The sequence below is a fragment of the Lutra lutra genome, chromosome 2, assembly GCF_902655055.1.
Source record: "Lutra lutra chromosome 2, mLutLut1.2, whole genome shotgun sequence".
In the NCBI taxonomy this organism is placed as follows: Eukaryota; Metazoa; Chordata; class Mammalia; order Carnivora; family Mustelidae; genus Lutra; species Lutra lutra.
The window spans coordinates 108,147,060-108,173,340 of record NC_062279.1 but is presented as its reverse complement, the minus strand read 5'-3'; the positions used below and the strand labels follow the sequence as shown (position 1 = coordinate 108,173,340).

Here is a 26,281-nt window from a genome sequence, read left to right as displayed (position 1 = left end):
ATCTCATGATCCTGAGACCCTGCCCTGAGCTGAAACCAGGAGTCGGACACTTAACCAACCACACCACCCAGGCACCCCCACACTCTATTTTTTAAAAAGTCTATGAAGCACAGTTGAAGGTGATTCAAATACCAACTGATTATTTCCTATGGGTGACATTATTAGTGCTTCATTGATTTGTCAACCAGGGGTGCTGAGAATCACAATTCTGAGTTTTAGGCTGTAAGAAAGCAAAAAGAGCAAAAATGATCAAATACATCGGCTTCAGGTGGCAACCGTCCTTCCTTTCTTCCACTTTTATGTCTGCTCCATACCAGGCACCAGAGACTTAGGATGAGACAGAGAAAAACCAGACCACCGCTCAAGTACTCATGATATAGTGGGACGACTCAGATGTGTAAATCAAAAACTTCACCAACCCCCTGTTGAAGATTCATGAAGACCGACATGCCTCTGCATGGGCAAAGGTGAGAGATGTAACTGCAGTGCCCACATGTCACCAAAACCCACTCACGGAGGCCCAGGTCCTGGAGGATGAAGAGAATCCCAAGGGACGGCAGGCAGGAAGAGCCTGGGGGACCAGGGGGACCAACTCCCAGGCAGAGGGAAAGGCATGTGCCAAGGAGAAACGAGCAAGAACACAGCAGCTGATAAATGGATTCTGCTCAGAGGCCTTCACTGGACCCTGAGACTTCTGTGGTGTTAAGAGTCAGAATGCTAAAAGACCACCCAGCATGCGCCTCTCCTGGCCCAGCACCTGCTGCTCCCTGAGCCTAGGGCCCTCCCTCCTCCAACATTTGACATTTGCTTCCCACATGCTTCTGCTCAAGTGTCCCTTCATCAGAGCACCCCACCCTCTCCCTGCATATAAACTAGCAACTGTAAGAACTCGAGGCTAGGACTCCTGCCATCCTCTTCCCTTTATCTCTCTCCAGATTACTGGTCACAACCCAACACGGTATCTACTGCCTCATTCGCTGTGGATGGCTCCCTTCATTAGAATATCCGCTCCTGGGAACAGAAATCTCGTAGCACAACAGTCCCAACTTACCTAAAGCCATTTCATCAAATCTATATTCAAGGACAAACAATGAACCCTGGAGGCAATTCTGTAATTCCGGATTCAGAGACTCACGTGAAGACTCTCTTATTTCAAAAAACAGTATGAAGATAAAGCATATCAAAGAAAAAGAACCTAAGCAGTGTTACAAAGTCAGCAACTCTAAAAATTCTCAGTAATACAGAGCAAAAGAGGCAAAAAGAGGGAGAAATAAAGGACACAGATTGCTGTTCCACGTGGGAGTTAAATATGGAACTGTGCTTTAGACCAGTAATTCCTAAACTTGTAGAGAATCAAGCACTTCACTGACAAGAGGACACCTGCCCCAAATAAAACGCAAACACAAAACTTCACATCAACTTCACGAGGTTCATGGGGCCTCCCGCCTCTCCCCAGTTAAAAGCCCCTAACTCAGTGAGCCCCCAGACCTCCTGCTCAGTGGGGAGCTGGGAGCAGCCAGACGCGTTTCCTGTTTCCTAGGCTGGCTCACCAGCGCCACCTACCAACCATTCTCGGCATTAACAACAAACCGGGCAGCACCCCGACTCCCTTCTCCATCAACAGCTCCCTAAGTGCCTGTCCGGGCACTCTGGGCCACAATAAAGAGGAGACACTTCCCAGGCCCCAAAAGAAAAAAAGAGTATCCAGCAACAGAGGGACGCCCTGCCACAGGGAGGAGAGTGGCAACCACCCTGAGGGAGAGTCAAGCTGTAAAGAGAAGGAAAAGAAAACAGATCAGGACCAGCTTGGAACCCCAGGAACATCAGGCAGGACCTTGTAATAACGGTGGGAGTAAGGTCCATTGGCAGAGGGGGAGGCAGCAGGGGCAGCAAGGGCAGAGGGGAAGCTGAGAGCAGCTTCTCCGGGAAGGGAACTGTATCCAGTAGACTACAACAGAAACACCGAACAGTTCTTCAGCAGAGGAATGACAGGGCGCAGGGTGTCACACCGTGATGGGGGCCCCCACCAGCCCAGCCCTTCCAGAAGAGCTGCCTGGGGCCTGGCAGGAAGGGGCATCCAACAGGTGTGGCAGTCTGCTACAGGGCACCAGCCTGCTCAAAGCTGCCGGGATGAGGGGGACCAACTGCACCCACCAGGCTGCCCGTTACAGCATGAACACATGAGAGCCATGCAGAGTGAGGCCAGAAGCCAAAGGACTGAGAAGGCAGGCCCGAGGAAGAAGCCACAAGGCCAAGAGCATCAGAGAGCAGTGGCGGGGGACGAGACACAGTGCCCCCAGACGCCCCAGGGGGCTGGCCAGCAGCGCTGGTGCAGGGCCCTCAGTCACCCAGGGGCCCAGGGGGCCCAAGCGGCAGTGACAGAGGTGACTGCTCTAATGCCAACACATCCCCCCAAGGGGCCTCCCCTACTTGGAGCGGCACTTCGCCAAGCTCTGCGCATGGCACACACAGCCCGGCTTGACAGGTTCTGTGAGGGACCAACTGTGCATGTCCCCAGAAGGCATGTTAAACCTCTGCCCCAGGATGACATGAGATCGTGAGGGTGGAACCCCATGAAAGGATGAGAGCCCTTCCAAGAGTCAGGAGAGCTCATTTCCCCTCTCTGCTCCCTGCCACATGAAAATACAAGGCGGCAGCTGTGTGCATCCCAGAAGAGGCCCTCGCCAGAATCCCAGCATCTGGCACCCCGGCTTCCAGCCTGTGGAACCGTGAGAAATATAAATGTCTGTTGTTGATATACCACCCAGTCTGCGGGGCTGGTGTTACCGGGGCCCACACTGACTAAGATGCTGTTGTACGTAGAGGAGCTCCCTGGAGAAGCTGGGAAGAGGCTGGGCAAAGCCAAGTGTCAGAGGGTCTTCGCTGCACAACTCCGCTGCTGGCCCCAAGCTTCCTCGCCATGTGTTGGGAGGTGCGGCAGGCAGGGTCTCCTCGCCCTCCCGGACGACGTGACAAATGAACAGGCAGGGCAGACAGGAGAGGGAGGATCCAAACTAGCTCAGGTTTCAGAGTAGAAATGACGCAGTTCCACCAGCCACTGAGAGTGGGTGCCCCTCTCACCGGGCCGGAACGGGGGGCAGTGGAGACAGGGCAAAGGGGCCTGGTAAGAAGCCCGAGGCAGGATACATGGAGTCCAGACCACAGTGTGCCTGCCGGGCCACACGCCCACCCCACACATGGCCCCAGCTGCTCCCGAAGCCAACGCTCCAGCTCCCAGGCCCCGAGCAGCCGCGGGGAAAGAGGCAGAGGGGCAAGCAGTGCCGTGCTGTCCTGGGTAGCACCATGGGCAGTCTCTAAGAACACGTCCCCCGGGGCTCAGACCCCCCCATCCAGCCTCACCTCATAGGGCAGGGTGAGGGGTGCTGATGGAGAAGGTCAAAGGGACCACTGCCAGTGGGAGGGGAGCAAAAGACAAGAAAACGCCTCTCCACTTACACTCAGATACAAGGTGCATCTGAAAATATATCAAAGTGACAGTATGTTTTAGTGAGGAAAAAAAAATCAAGAAGTAGATTACCCGCATGCTACATTCTAAAACATTACACTAAAAAACAAACAAACAAAAAAAACCCACCTGCCTTTCAAAGTAGGGTAAAATGCTTCACGCACTCTTTGAGGTGTAATTAGGCATATTTGTTGATAGATAAACACAGAAGTGTTGGTTTGATCTTGGAGCAAAAGTGTGGCAAATGCTTCCATAAAACAGAGAAAAGTTTTAATATTTAAAGCAGATTTTGAGGAAGCAAATGTGCTTTCATCTCTCTGAAGAGCTGGTATAAATATTTTGTTTCAAAAATGACATTCTCAGGAGCAAGCATTTGTGAATGAAGTAATTGAAAACAATTACAGTTGCTTTTTATCCAGTCCTATTAAGGCCTATTTGCCTTTGAAGCTGACATAGTTACCTTTCCAGAAATGTGGTAGGGAAGGGAGGCAGGAGAATGCACACCATTTTATAACCTTGGACCATGTCCCAAGTTCTATAATTTTATAACAGGGGAAATCTTTCTTTGTAAATCAACAAGTATTGAGAAAAGCATTTGAGACCATTCTTAAGGTTAAAAAAAAATCATCAAATCATCATGGCATCATTTAGTAAGGATGGGGAAGGCTCTTAGAAATAGTCATTGTCCCCTATCAGCCTTGTCACTTACCTCCCATCACCTATCACAGAGTCACAAATTTCAGAACTTTAAGGATGTTAAAGGTCCCTTAGTCCAGTGATTTTTACACTATTATTATTTTAAGCAGGAAACTTTTCATCAAAAGCAGAGATTCAGGCTATAAATCCGGGCTGGCCATGCAGCTGCTCTGGCTGACTGTAATTGGGTGCTTGGGGGGAGAGGGGGCATTCCAGAGCCACATCTCAGCAGCTCAGAGGCCTCACAGCAGTTCAGAGGCCTCACAAGGAACCCAGAGGGCAGGGGGACACAACAACAAAGGTCCTGGGGTCCAGAGGGAGGCTGATTCACAGAGCTAAAGGAAGAGAAGCACCTCCCGAACCCTGCATGGCCTCACCATTCCCACAGGGCTGCTTGAGAACCAGGGAGCGGCGCTGAGAGCTAAGACCCACTGCCCCCCAGCCCGGATCAGGACAGCTACCTCGTTCGTACAGCCTGATCGCTTCCATGAGGTACGGCACCAGCAGACGGTTCACAATAAACCCCGGAGTGTCCTGTTTTAGGAGAGAAAAATCAAAGACAGGTGAATTTTCACTGAACTTGATCTTCTGCGAGTCAGCAGACTGCTCCTTCTCCCTCTGCATCATATGACCTGCACTGACAAAGCTCAGTGTTCTCAAGGTTTCTTTTGAACTCCCAGCACGGCCCTACTTCTATGGTACATGACAATTTATCCAACGGTTCTAATGCTTAAAAAAAAATGAAATAAGATCAAGCCTAGATGCCCCCACTGCAGGAATCCGGAAACAAAGGCAGATGAAAGCAGAGAGGTCACTGGAAAGACCAAAGCTCGGAGGGCAGGCCGTCTTGGCTCGAATGCTAATAGTTTCTGACACTGAGACACTCTGAAATCAGGCTCATCACAGGTGAAATGAGAGTCATAATTTCCGCAAGTTGTGAAGACAACTCAGAAAACACACAAGATGCTATGCACACGGCCAACCCTCAAATGGTCGCCCCTTCACCCCTCTCCCTGCCTGGACCCCTTTCAGGGCTCTGGAAAGAGCATGCGCCACCTTGAACCATCTGCACAGAAGCGCCACTGCCTGGACTCCCTGGGGCCATCTTTGGGCTACTTGGGCTGTTCTCACACTCCAGGGCACCGTGCCAGGCAGTGCAACTGGGGACAGGTGCCAGGGCAGAAGGTCCCTGCACCCCAGATAACCCCCCGCCCTGGACCGCACACCCCTTTCGATTTCCTCCTCATTACCATGCTAATCAGCTCTCCTGGAGGCCTCCTGTGGGATGTGGTCTCTCTGGGGGAATCTGTGGGGCAGGCCTGGCTGGTAATTTTTTTTGGTGTTATTTCTATGAAGCTGATTACCACTAAGTAAATGTATGAATTTTAACAAAAGGCTGCAATGTTCCTGCAGACAGAACTCCTCGCTATTGCCCTGGGCCCTGTGTTCCCTTTCTAGTACACACACTAGGCCCTCAATAAATGTACAAATGAAAGCCAGCCTGCCCCCCTCATTAGTCTAAACTAGCCTGACTGCATGCTGTGTAAACTAGGCAGTAAAGCCACTGGATTTGTCCCTCCTGTAACTCTGCACAAGCAGAAGCATGCCCTGCTCCCAGCTCCACAGGACCACAGGGATAAGCAAAACGGCTGCATCAGCTTAACCACAACTGTATTAAGGAAATGATGCTGACTTTATAACTAGGGCCAAAGTGCTTTTCAACCTCGGAAAGTTTACTGTAGAAGCTCAGGGCAGGGCAGACGAAGCACACCTCTACAAGGTTAGAAGTCAGAAAGTACCCAGGGGAAAATGTTTGCTCCAATCAGAATACATGGAGTTTTATACAGTTAATATCCACAGAGCTCAATACCAAAAAAGTGCTAAAACTCACAAAATATTTAAACTCACTAGTAATCAAAGTTGTTCTCATTAGAATAAAATGGCATTTTGCCAATAAGATTACTGGCAAAAGGGTGTTTTTTTTTTTTTTTTTAAGATTTTATTTATTTATTTGACAGAGAGAGATCACAAGCAGGCAGAGAGGCAGGCAGAGAGAGAGGAAGGGAAGCAAAGCAGGCTCCCTGCTGAGCAGAGAGCCCGACGCAGGACTCGATCCCAGGACCCCGAGATCATGACCTGAGCCGAAGGCAGCGGCTTAACCCACTGAGCCACCCAGGCGCCCCGGCAAAAGGGTTTTTCCCCCTCATGCTAATATTCAATGCCACTGATGATTCAGAGAGACATGTACTCTCACGATATTGATATGTAAACTGTACTGTAAAGAGACACAGCCCCTTAATAAAGCAATTTAATTTTATGTAACCAGATGCCTTATACTTTTATACTCATTTATTAAATATGCTTTATTTACCATACTATGTGCCAAGTACTATTCTATGTACTTTACAAATATTAATCCATTTCCTCCTTATGATAACCTACGAGGGGGAGAGAACACTGAGCCCAGAGAGGTTAAGTAACTTGCCCAAGATCACACAGCTAACGAGTGCCAGAGCCAGGATGTGATCCAGTCATGTTGGCTCCAGAGTCCATGGTCTCATGCTTTCCACACCACGCTCTCAAGTCGTCTCACTATGAAGAAACACACGGTCCGGGTGCATCAGCATCATCTGCTATGGTTGCGTGTTGGTCTGCTGTGATCCTACAGGCCAAATCCGGCCCCCAGCCTGCCTCTGTACTGTTCCACCACCATGGCACAGCCACGGGCCCTGCGTGTACTGTCTAGGCTGCCCCCCGCCGCTCCGCTCACCCCCAACAACAGAGCCGAGTAGTTAGAGCAGAGACCATATACCGGAAAACACTCACTATCTGGCTCTCTGCAGGGAAGTGTGCTGACCCTTGTTCTTCAGGGTTGCCTTACACTGTCTGGACACTTCATCGAGAGCCCGAGTAACTGACCCAGAAAGCTGGAAGGTATCACCCAGAAAGAGTTCTGAACATGATGTAACAAGGCAGTTTTATGAGATCAGGGAGTTCTCATTCCTGCATTTGCGAGGGCCACTCCAGTGGAAGAAGGGACCCTCACTCTCTGTGAATGAGTGATCATGCTGCTCAGGACAATCACTGCTTGCCCCACATTTCCACTTTCTTACCTAGTTTTTCATGCGACACACAGATGCTCTTTCTCACACCGTTACTACTTTCTGCCACGAACAAAGCATAACCCAGTGAGAGAGTGCAACTTCTGGTTATTAATTGGACTTAAAAAAAAAAAAAAAATCCAGACAATGTAAAACCACTAAACAGTGGTGCCTGGGTGACTCAGTCATTAAGCATCTGCCTTCGGCTCAGGTCATGATCCCAGGGTCCTAGGATCGAGCCCCACATCAGGCTCCCTGCTCAGCGGGAGCCTGCTTCCTCCTCTCCCACTCCCCCTGCTTGTGGTTCCCTCTCTTGCTGTGTCTCTCTCTGTCAAATAAATAAAATCTTTAAAAAAACTAAAAACAGAAATTTAAACAACTAAAAAGGAAAACCACTAAACAAATCAAAACGAGTGCTAAAAATGAGACTCTCTAATAAGGCTACTCTCCTGACGGGGGACAGGCACGTGAGTCTGCTCTCTCAAGCCTACAGGGGCCATGCCGACGGAGGACTCATTCAGAGGATCAGAAACAGACCTTTCCACAGATTACTCCAATACTGTGAGTTTTGAACTGGAGAGGAGTTTAGAAAGCAAAAGCATTCTGTAAGAAGAACCGCAATGACAGAAAGATTATGGTTAAAAAAAGAGATGCACACTTACAAGACTTTTTAACGGTATGGCACAAGTGCCCATTTAGAAAAACTGCCAAGTCATGCAGAAGTGTAGTCCTTGAGCCTTGGGAGGGCTAAAGAGGAGCTAGAGGCAACGGAGACGGAAGGAGAATGACCGCAGTGACAGCACTGGGGTCATTTCACTTACACCAACGAAGTGTTGGAGTGTGGCAAGAAGGAAGAAAGGGTGGGAGGCATGCTTCCCACGGAGCCCTGCTTCTTAATGAAAACAAGACCAAGACCATAATTGCCACTCTCCCTGAGAAACTGCTTCATTAATCCCACATGGGGAAGTGGGCTCTTCCCCTCTCTCGTTATTTCCCTAGCCACCTGTTGCGCTCTTTCCCAAAGTGAGGCACTGGTTTTCAGTTCGTGGATACACGTGTCCTACCATGCTATCGGCTGACACACAGGCTCCATGGCTCCCCCAGGCCCAGCAGAGGTTAAAGCCAATGGGACCACTAAACCATTTATGGAAACATAGCAGCCCATCCACAGACAAAAGCCAAGACCCACGGGGAAGTTTTCTCCTCAAATGAAGCCCTGGCTCTCCTCAGATCTCAAAGGATCTACCAGAGAGCCACGGGCAAGGCTTTGGGTCCAGCTCCCCTGCCAGCAAACTAGAGAAGAGGCCCAGCTTGCTCTTCCCAGCCCCGAGACAGCCCTGACATGAGAGTGCCCCCAACCCTCACATCCTTCTACAGATGAATTCTACCCCAAATGAGTCAATTCTGAGGAAAACCACCCCCTTCCCAAAGTACCTATACTCTACCTTGCAAGAAACAGGATGCTTTCCCAGGGCTTTGGTGAAGTCTATCAGAGATTCATAAGTCTTCTGGCTGGTCATTGGTGTTTTAATGACCTGGAAATGCAAAGCAGAGGATTATGACCAGGGAGTCAGCAAACAATTGCCACAGGACAATTCAAGAAAATACTGATGTAAAGTGTCTATACAGAAGTTTTCATTCCACAATACAAGAATCTAAACCCAGAAACAAAACATTTACCAAAATGTCCACATTAAGACAGCAAAGAACTAGGGGTGCCTGGTGGCTCAGTCCATTAAGTGTCTGCCTTTGGCTCAGTCATGATCTCAGAGTCCGGGAATCGAGCCCCACATCAGGCTCCCTGCTTAGCAGGGAATCTACTTCTCCCTCTATCACCCCCCCGCTTGTGTGCACTCCTCTCAAATAAATAAAATCTTTAAAAAAGGATAATAAAGTAGTACAGAATGTACAAAATCAAGGCTTAAAATATAAAATGTGTATGTGTGTAGGAGAGTTTTACAGACTTTCTCCCTGAGACAGACCGGGGTTCCAATGCCATCACACCACCTTACTGGCTCTGTGACCCTGGGCACATTTCTTGAAATTGAGATGACACTAAGTTCACTCTCCCCACCTCAAGCAGCCTGAGGTGAGATGACAATGGATTGATCCGGAAGGGAAAGCATTCAAGGCAGATGCTAGGAGGTAGAAAGTGCTCAGGAATGTTTACTTTGTATTGTTTTACTCGGTACTGTTACTATACTTCAGGGAGGTAATGGGAGGTCTACTGAGTATGACAAGTGCCCTTATAGTACTCTGCCTGGAGTGCCATCTTCTGGTCCAGATGAGGAGACTGTGTCCCAGAAAACAGAGAACAATACTCCACTCTCTCTCGCACACATGCCCAAGAACAGGCTTATCCTAGAAGAAGGTTTCCATTTCCAGCACATGGGTGCCTCAGGCTGGGCCTACCACCTGCTGTGCACCTGGGGAAGGCTCCTGGCAGCCCGCTGGACCCCAGAGCTGCAAGCAAGCAAAGGGCCAGTCGCCCCGCTCACAGAGGCCGCTGCCACTCTGGGAGGTCTCACCAACCACCTCACCTGCAGCCAGCCCCAGGACACAACACACCTGTCAGCAACTAGATTATGGCAAATGGAAAGAGACCCAGGCGAATTTAAACTTAAAATAAAAAAAAAAAAAAAAAAAAAAAAAATATATATATATATATATATATATATATATGTATATGCCAGTAAAGGACTTCAATGGGAGTCAAAGCAAAACAGGCTTGGCTTCTACTTAGACCCTTTATATGAGGTGAGACAACTTAGTCAACCCCCGTGCTTCACCTCTCTACTATGAAACAGGGATAATGATATCTGCCACGTCCTGCGTCTTGCAAGAGGGCTGTGTGGCTTAATGAGCCAGTGTCTGTGCAGGATGAAAGGTGCTATATAAATGGAGAGAATTACCACCACCCGTCTTTAATGTGATCACAGTTTGGGGTGTGGCTGTATGTTATGACACTGAGGGAAGTGAATGAGAAGCACAGACAAAAGCACCAGGACGATGGGGATGAGGAATGGGAGGAGATGGACCAGAAACTGCTCTGCAAACACCTTCAACCCAACGCAATCCGAGAGTGATTCAAAAGGAGGTGTGAAAAGGTCTCCAGCAGAACCCTGCAGATTGAACTAGGACGAAGGCTGCTAATTATAGAGTTTTCAATGTAATTTACTTGATTAAAGGAGTCAATAGTAAAGATTTTTTAATAAGAGGAGGCATATTTATTCATCCACTCAACAAGCAGCAATGTGTTACAGATATTCTGTTTATAGCTCCAATACAAAGTCTGGAAAAAAAACACATACACACATACGTGTGGAGTCCCGTCCCAGTAGAGCAGAAAGGCTCAACTTAGGACATGATTCACTGTCATGCTCACCACCAGCGACACATATGTGAACACCCAAGAATAAAAACTGAATAAAGAGCACTTCTAGAAAACATTTTCTAGAAAATGGTAACATATGCTAAGCATTAGCCTTTAACAACCAACACCCTACCTTCTCAAAGACACAGACCTATACTATTACATAACTGCAGTAGAAAACAGCATTAGAGTCTGAAGGAAATGTATATACAACGTGTCTTTATCTCCAAACACACATACCTGACACAGTGACTAGGAAAGTGATTAGTCCCTAAGCACCGAAAGGTTGAAAATTCTAGCCCACTTCTTTGGTCTTCTCTGCTTCTTTTATTACCCACCCCTCCCCTTCATTCTTCACTTCTTCAAAGACATCCTTGGACGGGAGAGTAACTGGAAGCAGCTGAGGAGCAATGCTAGCAGAACAGATAAATTCCTATCACAGATAGCTCAGAGCTGTCTTTGAGAGAAAACTTAGGACATACAGTAGTCATTAAAAGTGAATTAGAATTAGAGGTGAATGCTTAGGCAGGAGGATGCAGGGGTAAGGGCATGCGAGATGAAGGACGGAAAGGGCTGGCAGGAGAAGGCACCAGGGGAGAAAGCAAACCCCAAGACTCTCCCAGGGAGCCCCCGCCCACCCCCGGAGGTCTGCCTGGCTTCACATCCCCCACACTTCGCACGGCAATAACTCTTCAACCCCAGAACAAATGCTACTTTAACAGCGGCTGCTCCTCAGACCCTGTAATTAGCCCCCTGTAAAAGGCAAGTTGCCACATTTCAGGTGCAAATTGTCTATTGTGACTCGTCTCCCTGTACCCAAGTCTCCAAGCAAGCAAGCAAGCAAGCGGAAATGACCCCAACAGGATCACCAGGGGCCCCACTCCCCTCCAAAGGTCTGTGCTCAGGACATTCAGGCTATGGAGAGCTGCTTGAACAGCTACTATCAAAACACCGGGAGACGGGCCTCATCTGGAGACAACAGTAAGGCCCGGTTACCTGGGCCAGAATTCACCCCAGCGACGGTGGACAAGGGGGTGCAGTGGCTCCTGTGTAAAACAGGCTGATAAAATTCCATCACAGCCTGGAGCACACTGACCTCACTGAGACTGTATGAACACGTGCGGCTCTGGCCTCTGTGGCCTCTGAGAGCCAGTGGTCTGCAGTGCTGTCTTCCCAGTCAGACGCCTCTCCCTGCACTGCCCACCCCATATGGCACAAAAAGTAAATGACATCCCAGAGTTAGTAGCCCTCCGGACATCACTGGTCAGACCACCGGGCTGCGAAGAAACGAAAGCACAGAGGCCTCCCTACATATCAGGGGCTCTCTCTTCTTCTGGCTCCGTGCCCCAAGACACCTTCCAACCACCCAACAAAATCCACCTGGAGGCCCCACCCCCCCGGATGGCAGAAGGGGCATGAGTCTGAGAGCAGGACTGGCGGAGCTGGCGAGGCAAGCAAACACCACCAAGCACACGCCCACCGACCTCCACCAGCTTCATCATGGCACTGGGTTGAAGAAGTGGAGCCCGGCGAATCGGTCCTGTCTCATGGTGGCGTTGGCTATGTTGTGATCTGCAGAGAGGAGGTATTGCTGACAAAGATCGTGTGTCTGCGGAGAGGAGAGACCGTGGAGTGTCGGGATGAGTCCCGTCTTTGGCAACAAACAGGACTGCCCTCGGGTACAATGCACAAGGCCACCGCCCACTGCCCAGATCTGCTGTCCTGACCCCTGGAGGAAGTCGGGGAAGAGAGATCTTCACACGAGAAGTTGAAATCAAGTGACGCAGTTTCATTTTAATGTTGAATCTTTAAATTAGGTAATTTAAACTTACCTGTTTCAGAGGGTGTAGTTAGTCTTTACCAATCTTCCATTTATTTTCGGGAGGCAACATGTCTCCACTTGTAGTTGTTAATTTTTATGGTATATGGGGGAAAACTGAGGTTAATTAAGTAGCAGCCTCAGTCACAAAATGAAACCCCAAGTGAGCACAGACCCTCAAAGTCAACAAAAAACTCGAAAAGAACTAAGATCTTTCCCCCTCAAGTGAAAAGCTTTCATGTTCCATGAATGGGAATTAAAATGAAAACAGAAGAAAAACCAACATGGTCTAAAAATAGTTTTAAGGTTACACAGGTAGATCTGGAGAAGGAAGGATACACATTCATCTACAAGAAATGTAGCTCAAGGTATTCTGCTTATAAAATCTCCTTAAAAAGCAGGGGCGCCTGGGTGGCTCAGCCAGTTGCACGTCCAACTCTTGATTTCAGCCGAGGTCATGATCTCAGGGTTGTAAGACTGAGCCCTGCATGGGGGTTAAGATTCTCTCTCTCCCTCTGTCTCTTACCCCAGCCTTACTCACTCTCAAAGAGGAAGGAAAGAGAAAAAGAAAGAAAGAGAAAGAAAAAGAGAGAAAGAAATCTAAAAAAGCAGTACCATCTCTGTGTGTCTGCTAATATAAATTTCTAAAAATCCAAATTGACTTAATCCAAATTCAATTTTTAAAGACCACCATAAAGTGGGGTGCCAAAGGCATTAGGGGCCAATCTTTAAAACAAAGACAAGCAAGACTTCTAGGCTTTCCTATAGCACCATCTTGTGGGTACACAAACATAAAACACCTAATGCTAACGAGAACCAGAACGGCCTGGTGCAGGCAGGCAGAGTGGCCCCTGATTGACCAGATTTGGGGGCTCTAGCTTACCCGAAAGGCAATACTACAATCTGCCTGCAATCAGGGGTGAGTCAGGGAGGAGCGGTCGGGGGGAAGAAACACAAGTGTGGCTGGCAGAGGCACCATGAGGCTGCACACCGTGACCCCAAAGACAGCAGCAGGCCGTGGCACCCCAAGGCTGTACGGGCAGGGGCTGCTACTCATACTGGGGTGCCGTCTTATAGAACAACGGAAGGCAACTTCCCTGCAGAGAGGAAAGATGGAAGCACACTGGACAGCACATTTCATTAAAGGGTGAAGTTACATCAGAGCCCAGTCCCCAGTGTCTCCAGTTCAAGTGCTCTCGGTGAACCTTTACCAGCAGGGGAAAGATGCCTCTTCCTCACAGACCTGTACCTTCCCCCTCACCCAATCAGCTGGGCTGGCTCTGCTCCTAATAGCGCTCATACTGCCTTCTTTCCACACAAACACAATGTGCGGACACAGTCAATTTACAGGGGTGCCTTACCTTCCACAAAAAAGTACACCCTCACATTTTCCTTGGGATACTGGACTCTTGGATGGTCTTTGGTTTTTCCCTTTCTGACACTCAGAGACCCAAACACTACTTTCCTCTTACAGGTACTAACAGAAAATCGACAGCACAAACACGATGATCACTGGCAACACCCCAAGGCTTAGTGTGGAGAAGACAAGAGGGCGCAGTGGGGACTCTGGTGAACCAGAGGGGGAGGACAAGGACAGCCGGGCTCTCCGTGGGCCGCGACCCCCCCTCTTCATCTGCACTTCCGCAGCCAAGGAAGTCGTGTTCTTTCCTAGGGCGCGTCAGGGGTGCTACTGGGAACCTCACCACTAGAACACGTTCTCTTCTCCCATTACAGGAGTTACTGCAGAAATCAGCAGTCAAGGATATCTCAATCAAGCTACCTAAAAAGGCACCCACAAAACTTAGTAGGGGGTTAATAAAGGTGATCTGAAAGGAAAACAAGAGGGCACCTGGGTGGCTCAGTCAGTTAAGCTGCTCCCTTCAGTGTCATGATCCCAGGCTCCTGGATCAAGTCCCACATCGGGCTCTCTGCTCAGCGTGAAGCCTGCTTCTCCCTCCCCCTCTGCCTGCAGCTCTGCCTGTGCTTCTCTGTCAAATAATAAAATCTTGGGGTGCCTGCGTGGCTCAGTTGGTTAAGCAGCTGCCTTCGGCTCAGGCCATGGTTCCAGGGTCTTGGGATCGAGCCCAAGACCAAGATCTCCTGCTCAGCAGAGAGCCTGCTTCTCTCTCTCCCTCTGCCTGCTGCTCTGCTTACTTGTGCTCTCTATCTCTCTGTCAATAAATAAATAAAATCTTTAAAAAAAAATCTTTTTAAAAATAAAATAAAATAAATAAATGAAATGAAAACAAGAGTGCAGAGATGGCCAGCTGATGGCCAGAAGCAAGGTCACATCTACGGTGTGCCTCCTCTGGAGTGCCCTTTCACAAGGCTCATCTGTGTGACAGGAACCTAAGCGGAAGAGCCTAGCACAGTGCCTGACACACAGGAGGTGCTGGGAAACTGAGCCAAATCGAATGAATACCCTAAAGAAGTCTGCACAGCAGGACACTGCTATCCCTGTTCTGCAGATCACTAGGGAAACTCGTCTTCAGGGAGTCAGAACGGGAAGGTCTTAGAAAGGTTTTACTCTTAACCCCTCAGTCAAATTACAGATGATAAACACTGATGGCCAGAAAGACTTCATGACTGTCCGAGGACAGAGAGCAAAGAGGTGGGGACATGGCCCCAGGCCCCAGGCCACCTGACTTTCCCCAACAGTCCTTCCATTACTCACGCAGGCACGAGAGGGCAGTCAGACTGGTCATTGTCACCGTGGAATGACCAGTATTTCAATAAAGGCCAAACTGCCTGGAGGCCGGTGGGGTTCATGACTTATGAAGGGCATGAGCCCACTCCGCACTGGCGACCTACAGGTGACCGGCAGAGCTCTCCTCTGCGTCAGGGCAGGGCTTCTCAGATCACCAGGCCATACAGCTATGGGGGCTGACATTCCGCAGGCGGGTATGCGAGCGTCCCTCTTCAGCCCCTCTTCAGCTCACTGGCTGAGGATTACTTCTGTCCTATAATCTTATTCTGACTTCAGCTCTATCCAGGAAGGGTGACGTGTGGTTACACAAGCCCCAAGGAGAGCGGGAATAAGTCAGCCAGGTGCCACGACTGCCAAAAGTCAAAAGTCAAACACAAACAAAGGGTCCAGATTCTGAGAAAGAGAGCTGCACCACCGGTCCTGAGCCCCAGGCACCCAGATGCCTCACCTGCGTGGGGCTGCTCCCCCCTCCCGCCCGGTGAGAATTCAGTGCTCCTGTAATGCTCCCAAGTGTTGTGACTTAAGCCAGATAAAGCTCAACACAGGAAAGCCCAGGGAACTTTGTGTAGACAGACAGGCACTGCCCTCGACTGCACCACTCTATGTTCCACTCAAAAAGGGGGACACACAAACGACCCTGAGGTTCCTCGGCAGACCTCTGAGGACGTGCCCAAGCCTCTTCATCCTCTGGCCTAGGAGGGCCCATGGCCCAGACACTGCAGGAGAAAGAGAACTGTCCCTGACGGGACGCTCCACTTTACTGTGGGGAATTCCACCCTCGTTGGGGGACAAGGATCTGATGAAGGCGGCCCAACCCTGGGGAAGCCAACTGGGGGTGGAAGGATGGAGGACAAGGGAAAGAGCATCAGGTCTTCTGGAAACAGCTTGGAGAAGTGGGCTTGGTGTCAAAAGACTCCCTCCAGGGAGAAGAGCCCAAGCCCAGGAGGGAGCCCCAGACCCAACGAGAATGCCCACGGGTCACGTACTCAGAGGCAAACTTGTCCAGCCTCTTGAAGAGCTCGTTCTTCACCTTCAGATTCTCCACGATGGCCTCCACCACCAGGTCCGTGCTGTGGACTACGGATGCAGGGTCCGTGCTGGTTGATATGCTGCTCAAGGTCTTCTCCACAAATTCGTCACCCGCCTGACAGTGAGAGGAAGGAGAAGAGAGCGTTCACTGGACCCACTGGAAAATGCTATGTGCGATCTGCGGGTGAGGACAGGTGAACTTGCAACCTGAATGCACCCAGGGATTCTAAGCAATAAAACTCCCTAAACGTCTGCTCAGGGATGGTGGCATCTCAGGTACTTGCAGACGCTGGGGCAAGGCTCAGCCTGGGAACCTGCCAGCTGCCGGTCGAGATGGCTGTGGTGCACAGGCCATAACCCTCACGCTGTTCGTCGGCTCTGCCCAGTCACCACGCAGCCCTCTCGCAGCACCTGTCTGAGCCGGCTTTCTCTCTGTGCCCACCATGAACAGACTGCCACGTGCTGTTGCAGGAAACAGGTGCTGAAATATGACCTTCCGGAAAAGAGGACAAGCTTAGCTTAGCACCCTTCATTAGTTTGAGACGTGGTGCTGACTGTTCATTATTAACAGGGGCAGAGAAGAGCTGAGTAAGGGCAAGAGAGGGTCAGCGCGCCAGACTCAGCGATCAGTCTGCAAGCAATCAGTGCCCAGCACGGGCCAGCTACTGGGGTCACAACAACATGCCAGACATAGCCTCTGCTCACGAAGAGATCGCAGTCCCACCATGGTCTTATCTGTGACTCCACGTTTCCACAAACAGACCTTAGTGTGGGCCGAAGACGGCACCTCTATCAACTGCCATTTTATCTAAAGATGGACTCTGTCCCTAGGGCATCAAAATGGGCACCATCAGCAAAGGCATCCGAAACCATTGCGCAACAAAACAACTCTCACAGCTGTTCCACAGAAATACACCTGAGAGGGCAGGTGATTTTCAGTTTTCTACTGGCTGCATTATAAAGAGTAAACAGGTAAAGCTAATACTGTTTAACCCAATTCATCTAAGGTACTACCATCTCAACATGTAATCAATGTAAAAAGCACTGAGATGTTTTAGACTCTTTTCTCTTATTAAGTCTTTGAATTCTGGGCTCTGTCTCACACACAGAACACGCCCCACGCCACACGCTCCCAGCCCCTTGTGGCCGCTGTGCGGGTTGGTGCGGGCCAGGTGCGGACGGGGTGGTAAGCAGACAAGGCGAAGGGCTGTGCCCCTCCCCCACGCACATGCTGGCTGGAGATGAGAAAGGCTGAGAGACGAGGCTCCCGAGAACTCACTCTTCCGAAGCTGTGCATCTTGAGTACAAGCACCTTGTTTTTGTTTTTTAACCCTCTGAGTGGGGCCCAGAGCCTGTGCCCAAAGGGGACAAGCAGCAGAAGTTTGCAGAGTAAACACATGAAAAATGCAGATTACCTGGGTTCAGACTCACTCTGTCCTCAACTCCATCCTCTAGCCCAGGGCTCTTAAAATCCCACTTGCCTGGACCCTCGCACAGGCCCAACTCAGGTCCCTCTGTCACGGAGAATATAGGGGACAGGTGACAGAGATGTTAATCTGCCTGTGGTATTTAGTGTTTTGATTTCTTCAGGGGGAGGGTAAAAATTAACTCCACTCCTGCCTCTCTGGTTTCTGAAAAGTGACTACATATTAAGAAAATGCATGGTGAGATACCACTTCACACCTCCTATGACGGCTGTGATGAAAAAATGGAAGACTACGAGTGCTGGCGAGGACGTGAAGAAACTGGAACCTTCATATACTGCTTGTAGGAATGGAAGATGGTTCAGCCACTATGGAAAATAGTCTGGTGGTGCCTCAAAAAGCCAAACACAGGACTGTCTTATAACCCAGCAATTCTACATCCAGTACAAATGTGAAAGAAGTGAAGAAGGACCTGGACAGACAGTATAGCAACGTTCACTGCAGCATTGTTCACACTGACCAAAAGGTGAGAACAATGCAAGTGTCACTGACAGATGAATGGCTAAACAAAATGTGGTCTACACACACTGGAATACTATTCAGTCAGGAAAAAGAATGAAGTTCTGACACACGTTGCAACCCGTGTGAACCTTGAAGATAGTACACCACACGAAATTAGTCAGTCGTAAAAGGGCAAACATCCTGATTCCAGTTACATGAGGTCCCTAGGAGAGGCAAATTCAGAGAGACAGAAAGCAGACTAGAGGTTACCAGGGTGGGGAGGAGGAGGGAATGAGGACTTACTGCTTAACGGGTATAGTTTCTCTTGGAAAGATGAAAAAGTTTTTGTAAGGAGTTGTGATACCCTGCACAATAGCGTGAATTAATTAAAGTCACCCAACTGTATCCTTAAAAACAGTTAAAATAGCAAATTTGTAACATATTATTTTACAGCACAAAATTTCGAAAGGGAATAGCCACACTCCTGTGATACCCAAGGTGACAAACACAACAAAAGCCCCGCTTGCCCCCTTCTCTGCACATATATGAAGTGAAATTCCATCCAAGCCCCAAGGAGAGCAATCTCAAGGAACTTTAAGAAGGTAGCAAAGGGGGGCGCCTGGGTGGCTCAGTGGGTTAAGCCGCCTGCCTTCGGCTCAGGTCATGATCCCAGGTCCTGGGTTCGAGCCCCACATCGGGCTTACTGCTCAGCGGGGAGCCTGCTTCCTCCTCTCTCTCTGCCTGCCTCTCTGCTTACTTGTGATTTCTCTCTGTCAAATAAATAAAATCTTAAAAAAAAAAAAAAAAAAAAGAAGGTAGCAAAGGTAAGGAAAAATTCACTTGGGTGGGCACCTGGGTGGTTCAGTGGATTACGCCTCTGTCTTCAGCTCAGGTCATGATCCCAGGATCCTGGGATTGAGCCCCGCATGGGAAATCTCTGCTCAGCAGGGAGCCTGCTTCTCCCTCTTTCTGCCTGCTGCTCTGCCTACTTGTGATCTATCAAACAAGTAAATAAAACATCTTTTAAAAAAAATTTCACTTGGGTGATTTCTGCAGTATTTCCAACTAAACGTGAAGGTCCAATGAGAAAGTCAGTAAACCAGAGTTCCCGACCTTCTGAGTTCCTCAAGCTCTCATACCCCCTCTGCTGCTGGGAAGTGGGAACAACACTCTCTATATTTCCCTCTCCCGTAACTACATTATAAATGTGTGGAAGACATCACCCCAGCAGTCCAGATTTTCTATCTAAATGCAATGTTTATTAGATCATTCTCTTTTTAACTTGCAAGTACCAAAATTCTCTTCCTGTTTTGCTCTCTTCCATCTGTATGACAAAACAGGTGTTCTTCCATCCCAAATTCCCAGTAGAAAGAATGAGTTCACTACCTGCAGAAATCTTCTCCCTTACCTCAAAACCTCCCCAGCAATAGTTGTTTACTTCTGTTTTGTAGTCAGTCCTCACAGAATGTTCAGTGATCATATGTCATTTATATTGATCTAAAGTTATGGGAAAATGAGCTTTACTTGACAAATCGAAAAAGCAAGCAAAGGCCACCAAACATGTTATGTTCAGAGGACAGGTCTTGAGGTCACATAAAACAAATTACCTTGGGGTTTTCTGCAAACTTCTTCTTGGCCACTTTCCTAAGGCTTTCCTCGATCCCCTTTTTAGATTTCGCCAGTATGTCCTCTGTCTGGTCCACCAACACTACTGTGTGGCCAGTTGCTGCAGCAACCTAGGGCAAAAAAAGAAAGAAAGGAAACACAAAAGTTAGAAAAAACAGTAGAGTTTCAAATTCCAGATGAACTCCGCCACCATTCTCTTCCAAACACTGAGGACACATCATAAGGCAACCTCAACTAAACACACACTTCTCGCCAGGCACCACTCTGAAGGCTTTAAAGGGTCGACGAATTCTCAGAAACACCTCATAAGGTTACTAAAGACAGGCAGGCAGCGGAGCTAGGATGTGACTCAAGGCTCTGAAGGCCACACCAGAACTACTTCCCAGCTGTCCCACAAGGGAGCCACTAGCCACATGTGGCTATTGAAATAAACAGAAATTGAATAAAATGAAAAATTCAGTTCCTCAGTTACACTAGCCATATTCTAAGTGCTCAACAGCCCATTCACAGAGCACTTAATTCCCCACCCATCATCTTTTTTCCTTAAAACTAGAGCATTCTATGCAGCTTGATTGTTAGCCCATCTCTTCTGTAGTCCTTAAATCAGCAATAGGCCAGACTTCCATAATGGTGGCAAAAAGATTCCAAGAGCCGTGATGCCTGGGGGGGGGGGTTCAGTCGGTTAGGTGTCAGACTCTTGGTTTTAGGTCAGGTCATGATCTAAGGGTCGTGAGATCGAGCCCCGTGTAGGCTTCACATGGAGTCTGCCTGAGAGGCTCTCTCTCTCTCCTCCTCTCCCCCTCCCCCCATTCACACACATGCTCACTCTCTCGCTCACATCGGTCAAATAATATAAAAAAAAAAAAGACGCCAAGGGCTATTTAGTGACATGGCTGCCATGAAAGTAGGTCTCTGGTGAGCAGCCATGTAGAAGGCAACCCCCCATCCCACCCTGGCTGAAGGTCAGAGGGTACACTCAGTGCAGCGGCCCCGAAGTTCTCCTGGAGCCAGCTTAGTTCAGCCACATTCAGTGACAGGTCAATCCCTTTTTGTCACGATTGCCAATAGCTTTTTAAAAAAGAATGTTATTTAGTTATTTGACAAAGAGACAGTGAGAGCAGGCAATATAAGCAGAGGGAGTCCAGAGAAGGTGAAGCAGGCCTCCCGCTGAGCATGGAGCCCAATGCAGGGCTCGATCCCAGACCCTGGATCACGACCTGAGCCGTAGGCAGGCGCTTAACGACTGAACCACCCAGGAGCCCCTGCCAATAGCTTTTGCAAGGACTGTGGAACAGGTAGTGCGGCTAAAAGTAGGTCACTGGGTCACATTACAGGTAAATACTGCACTCCATTCACGCCGCAGGTAAGAGGACATGCAGCCTACAACAAACATTGAGTGATACAGGACACCAGCACGACTGAGATGCCCCTCGGAGTCCGAAAAGGCCCCGGCAGAACCACTGCACTGGAACGTCCTTGAGGACACAGTCAGCTGAAGCAAACCTGCCCAGAGAGGACAGTAGGACAGTTGTAACTCACCATCGGGATGCAAGGCTACTGAAACTCCAAACTGAAAACCAGAGAGGAAAAGTAACAGAAGAGCACAACTCCACAGCAAAGACGTCAAATCCCTGAACCAAGACTTCCGAAGAACATTTATAAAAAATGGAAGTTAATTAACAAGAGCACCTCTGCCTCTCCCTGAGCCAGCTCCCTACAGAGAATGCATGTCTGAGCCTGTGGGGACCTGCGGGCAGGAGGAGTCAGGCTGCCGGCTCCCAGAGCCTGCCTGGGAACCAGGTCAAGGAAACACTGCCAGGACAGGAAGGTCTCATCAGCCCGGCTGGGCAACGGCGTTATCTTGATAAAAGGACAGAGGCAAGCAGTGAACTTGCCCTGTTGGCAGAAACGCAGGCCTACAGGCGGGCAGCGAGTGCCTGCCTATCCGAAGCAAGCCTTCTCCGAGTAACAGCCGACCGCGGCTCAGCTTGCCAACACTTAAATCATGTGACGTGAACTGGCCCCTCTCACACATGCAGAGTGAAGAAAGCTAGAGCGCATTTAGAAACCGTGCGGAAAAGCGAGCCAGCAGGCCCGAGACTGTTGTCCTTCAGAAAGGCCCTTGGCTGGTCCCCCGGAAACTCGACTTGGAGATAGTGCCCATCCTTCCCGGAGGAGAGGGGCTCGCTGTGCCTAATCTGCTGATGCACTGTGGCCCCTGCTGCACACCTGCCTGCCTTCCAGGGGTCAGGGACTTGGGTGTGTGCCAGGCAGAGGTACCTGTGTGCCCAGCCCCAGTGAAAGCCCAGGGCCCTGGGTCTCTGACGGGCATTCCCGGTAGGCGCTTCGCATGTGCCATCACACTGTTGCCAGAGGAACTGCATGTGTCCCGTGCAACTGCGGACTGTGGAAGCGGACCCTGCTCTCCTTGGACTTTGCCCCTTGCCCCTTTCCTTCTGCTGCTTTCGCTCTGTATCTTTTTGCTGAAATAAAACTGTAGCCATGACCATCATTATTGCTGGGTCTGTGGACTCAATCTGCAAACTCAGAGAAGGGGGTGGATTTGTGGAGAATTCCGGACACAGAAACTAAGGAAATAATCTCCAATTCCAGATGCAGTTAGAGATGAAATTAAATTACTCTGAGGCAGGCACCTGGGGTGGGGGGGGGGGCAAACGGTTGAATGGGAGCAGGATGATCACTGATGGGACGCCTTGCCTGCAAGGCAGGGGCAGGCAGGGAACACTAGCTTAGGTAACTTCCGTTTTTGTTCTGGCTCCTCTGAGTGTCCCTGGGGAATGACACAACTGATTTTCACTTTGTCCCTCTTAACCTCTGACCTAGATCATTCTCTGAATAGGCCAGGAAGGACCCCCCACCCCCCAGATTTCTACCTGACTGGGTCCTGATCCTCTTTCCCCCTCTTTCCCTCCAGTAGGAATCACTCAGATTTTTTTGGGGCTCCTCAAGGAGTTGGAGAAGAAAAGTTCAAGTACATTGGCACAAGTTAATACCAAAGCTGAAGGGGACAGAGATAAAGAAAATGAGGGCAGTGTCCTTTGCTTAGGGACTTTATAATCACTCTGAGAATACAAGGGGGAAAACTAAGTATGTAAGACTCCATACAGGGAAGGTCAAATAAAATAAAAATGGTCATCGTGAAGAATCCTGTCAGGAAGCTGAACTCAGAAGGCTGGATAAAAGGAGATCTAGAATGCGCCAACTTCCCAAGGAATAAAAGAACTAACCATAAGAAGTGAGGGGTGAGGGGCGCCTGGGTGGCTCAGTGGGTTAAAGCCGCTGCCTTCGGCTCAGGTCATGAATCTCAGAGTCCTGGATCGAGCCCCGCATCGGGCTCTCTGCTCAGCGGGGAGCCTGCTTCCTCCTCTCTCTCTGCCTGCCTCTCTGCCTGCTTGTGATCTGTCAATAAATAAATAAAATCTTTAAAAAAAAAAAAGAAGTGAGGGGTGATTTCACATCTTTCTCTAGAAACCACTTTCAAAGGTATTATAGTCATGTTTGATTGTGATAATCATGGGGCATTTTTTGGTTATGTAACAGATAAGCCACAATGCTTCCCTTAGACAGCTAACCCTTGAATAACTTGGGGTGAGGGGTGCTGACCCCTGCCGCTGCACTGCTGAAAATCCACATACAATTTTGACTCCCCCCAAAAGTTAACTATTAATAGCCTACTGTTGACCATAGGCCTACAGGTAACAGTCAATTCACACATACTTGTATGCTTCATGTATTATATACTGTATTCTTACTATAAAGAAATGTTAAGAAACTAATAAGGAAAATATATTTACAATACTGTAAAAAAAAAAAAATATATGGGCGCCTGGCTGGCTCAGTTAAGCGCCCGACTCTTGATTTTGGCTCAGGACATGATCTAAGAGTTGTGGGGTTGAGCCTCACATCAGGCTCCACACTCAGCATGGAGTCCCAGAGTCTCTCCTTCCCTCTGCCCCTCCCCTGCTTACTCTCTCTCAAAATAAAATCTTTAAAAAAAATAATAATAATGCAGGGGTACCTGGGTGGCTTAGTTGGTTAAGTGACTGCCTTTGGCTGTCCCTGGGGTCCTGGGATCAAACCCCACATCAGGCTCCCTGCTCTACAGGGGAGTCTGCTTCTCCCTCTCCCTCCACCTACTGCTCCTGCTGCTTGTGCTGTCAAATAAATAAAATCTTAAAAAAAAAAAAACAAAAAACAAAATTGGGGGCACCTGGGTGGCTCAGTGGGTTAAGCCTCTGCCTTCGGCTCAGGTCATGGTCTCAGGGTCCTGGGATCGAGCCCTGCATCGGGCTCTCTGCTCAGTGAGGAGCCTGCTTCTCCCTCCCTCTCTGCCTACCTGTAATCGCTCTCTCTCTCTGTCAAATGGATAAATAAAATCTTTAAAAGAAAAAAAAAACTGCAAAAAAATCCATGTATAAGTGGATCACCCCAGTTTAAACCCATGTTGTTCAAGGATCAACTGTAATTGTTTTAAACTGCAAGCAGATCCAAACCTAGATGAGAAGGACCCCAAATATTCAAGTAAACCAGAGATAAGTGCATTACAAAAACACTAAAATGCAACCAGGAAAAACCATAGCCAGAAGAGCATTTTTGGCCTTCATGCTGACCTTCTTCTCTTACCCAAAGTCCTGTGACAAACTCCCCCAGCTACTCCCTGCCCCCACTGTAAGAAGACACTAGCCAATCCGATCCCTGCCTTGCTTCATCGGAGTTCTGACCAAGCACACTGGAGACAACACGTGTGTAGACCCTGACCAAACACAGCTATTACAACACGGCTCTCCAGACAATGTCTCAGGAGAGCCAAGTGCACATGTCAAATGGCTGTGTCAAAGGGACTGAGTGTGTAACCTTTAGTTTCCTTCTCACCCAGGAGATGCAAGAGGTGCAAGGGGGGGCCTGAGAGAGGAAGACAGATCCTTCCCAGTGTGCTGTTACTAATCACATTCTCGCTCTGCAAAATTGCACTCAGCTCCACCCAGCCTCATTGGTCTCAAAAAGCTCAATGTTATCTCTCTTTCTCAAGTGACTGGAGCGTTTTCTATGCTTCCAAATGCCTCTACTGTATTTCTGGTCCAGGGAGAAGGCCACAATTGTCTACTCTGAACAGGAATCTTGTTTTGTTTGTTCTTGTAAATACTTCCTACTTCAGCTTTTCTTTCTTTAATTAATTCATAAAACTTCAGGAAAATATGAAGGAAATCTTACGGTAGATAGAAAGGACATTCCTAGGGCACCTGGGTGGCTCAGTGGGTTAAAGCCTCTGCCTTCGGCTCAGGTCATGATCTCAGGGTCCTGGGATTGAGCCCCACATCAGGCTCTCTGCTCAACGAGGAGCCTGCTTCCCCCTCTCTCTCTGCCTACTTGTGATCTCTGTCAAATAAACAACAACAACAACAACAAAACAACACACACACACACAAAGAAAGGACATTCCTATTTAAACCCAAAGTGGATATGGTTAGGTCTGAATAAAGAAAATACAGGCAAAAAAGAGAAAATTAAATTCTTCTGAAATATTTTCCATTTTATGAAGATGTTCTTTAGTGCAGGTCACAATTTATTTGTGTAGAAATAAATGAATGTCAAATTACAAATTTAAACGTTAAAATACAATTACAATGTTAAATTACAAGTCCAGTGATTTCAAGTTATAACAACATTTACATTCTACCCACCTGCAGAGAGCAACCCATCCCAATGTTCTAGTTTCTTGCAATCATCTCTTGCAGAAATACCCTATGAACAGATACCAGGTCAGCAATATCTTGATGACAACTTCAAGCCCTATTTGTCTTTGCAACCCTAAGTGCCTGGCCCAGACTCAGCACTCAAATGTTACTTGCTAAATAAATGGGCAAACAAACACAATGTTAGATACTTAATACAATTTCCACAGGATAATCCTGGTGCTTTTGACTGTATTTATCTACTCCTGCTGTGTGTCTCAACTGTCCAACACTGAGATGACCCAGGATGCAAGCAGCCTGTCGCTTGCCCCCATGCATTCAATGTCAGACTCTCATCCCAGCGGCACGACTCCCATCCCAGACGGGCTCAATAAACTGAGGCAGTATTAAGCATGGCTAGACAGCCACAGGCCACTTCATAAAGGCCAGCTTGTTTCTTTCTCAATTATTAATGCATTTGTCTTATTTCCCCTATGAGATCCCTGAGAGCTGAAAGAGCTTACAGAAATAACAGTCTCTACCCACAGTTATCAGAAAGAACACAAGCCCTTAAAACGAACAAACAAACAAAAAAACCCAATGCAGCAAAATTAAGAGATGTAATGTACTGAGCATTTACCACGTGCCAGGCACATACTTTGCATTTTCCAAGACTATTTCTGATCAATCCGATAACCGTGCTGAAGTAGACACCATCCTGTTTTGCAAAAAAAGGAATGAAAGAGGTTGAGTCACTTGGCCCAGTATCACTCAGCGGCTAAGCTGTGAAGCCAGAGTTCAAATTCCAAGGCTGTCTGGCTCCAGAACTTTTCTTGTAATCTAGTT

The 26,281-nt window shown here is 48.6% G+C and overlaps 1 protein-coding gene across 1 annotated transcript in view; it reads right to left on the bottom strand.

Annotated features, from left to right (window-relative positions):
* The window catches only part of HADH (hydroxyacyl-CoA dehydrogenase), a 47,394-nt gene that overhangs the window by 2,894 nt on the left and 18,219 nt on the right, over positions 1-26,281 (bottom strand). Inside the window, 7 exon segments of the mRNA XM_047718173.1 lie at positions 4,624-4,696; positions 8,709-8,798; positions 12,121-12,137; positions 12,140-12,202; positions 12,205-12,245; positions 16,149-16,306; positions 19,724-19,852. Of these exon segments, the coding sequence (XP_047574129.1) occupies positions 4,624-4,696; positions 8,709-8,798; positions 12,121-12,137; positions 12,140-12,202; positions 12,205-12,245; positions 16,149-16,306; positions 19,724-19,852 (571 nt within the window).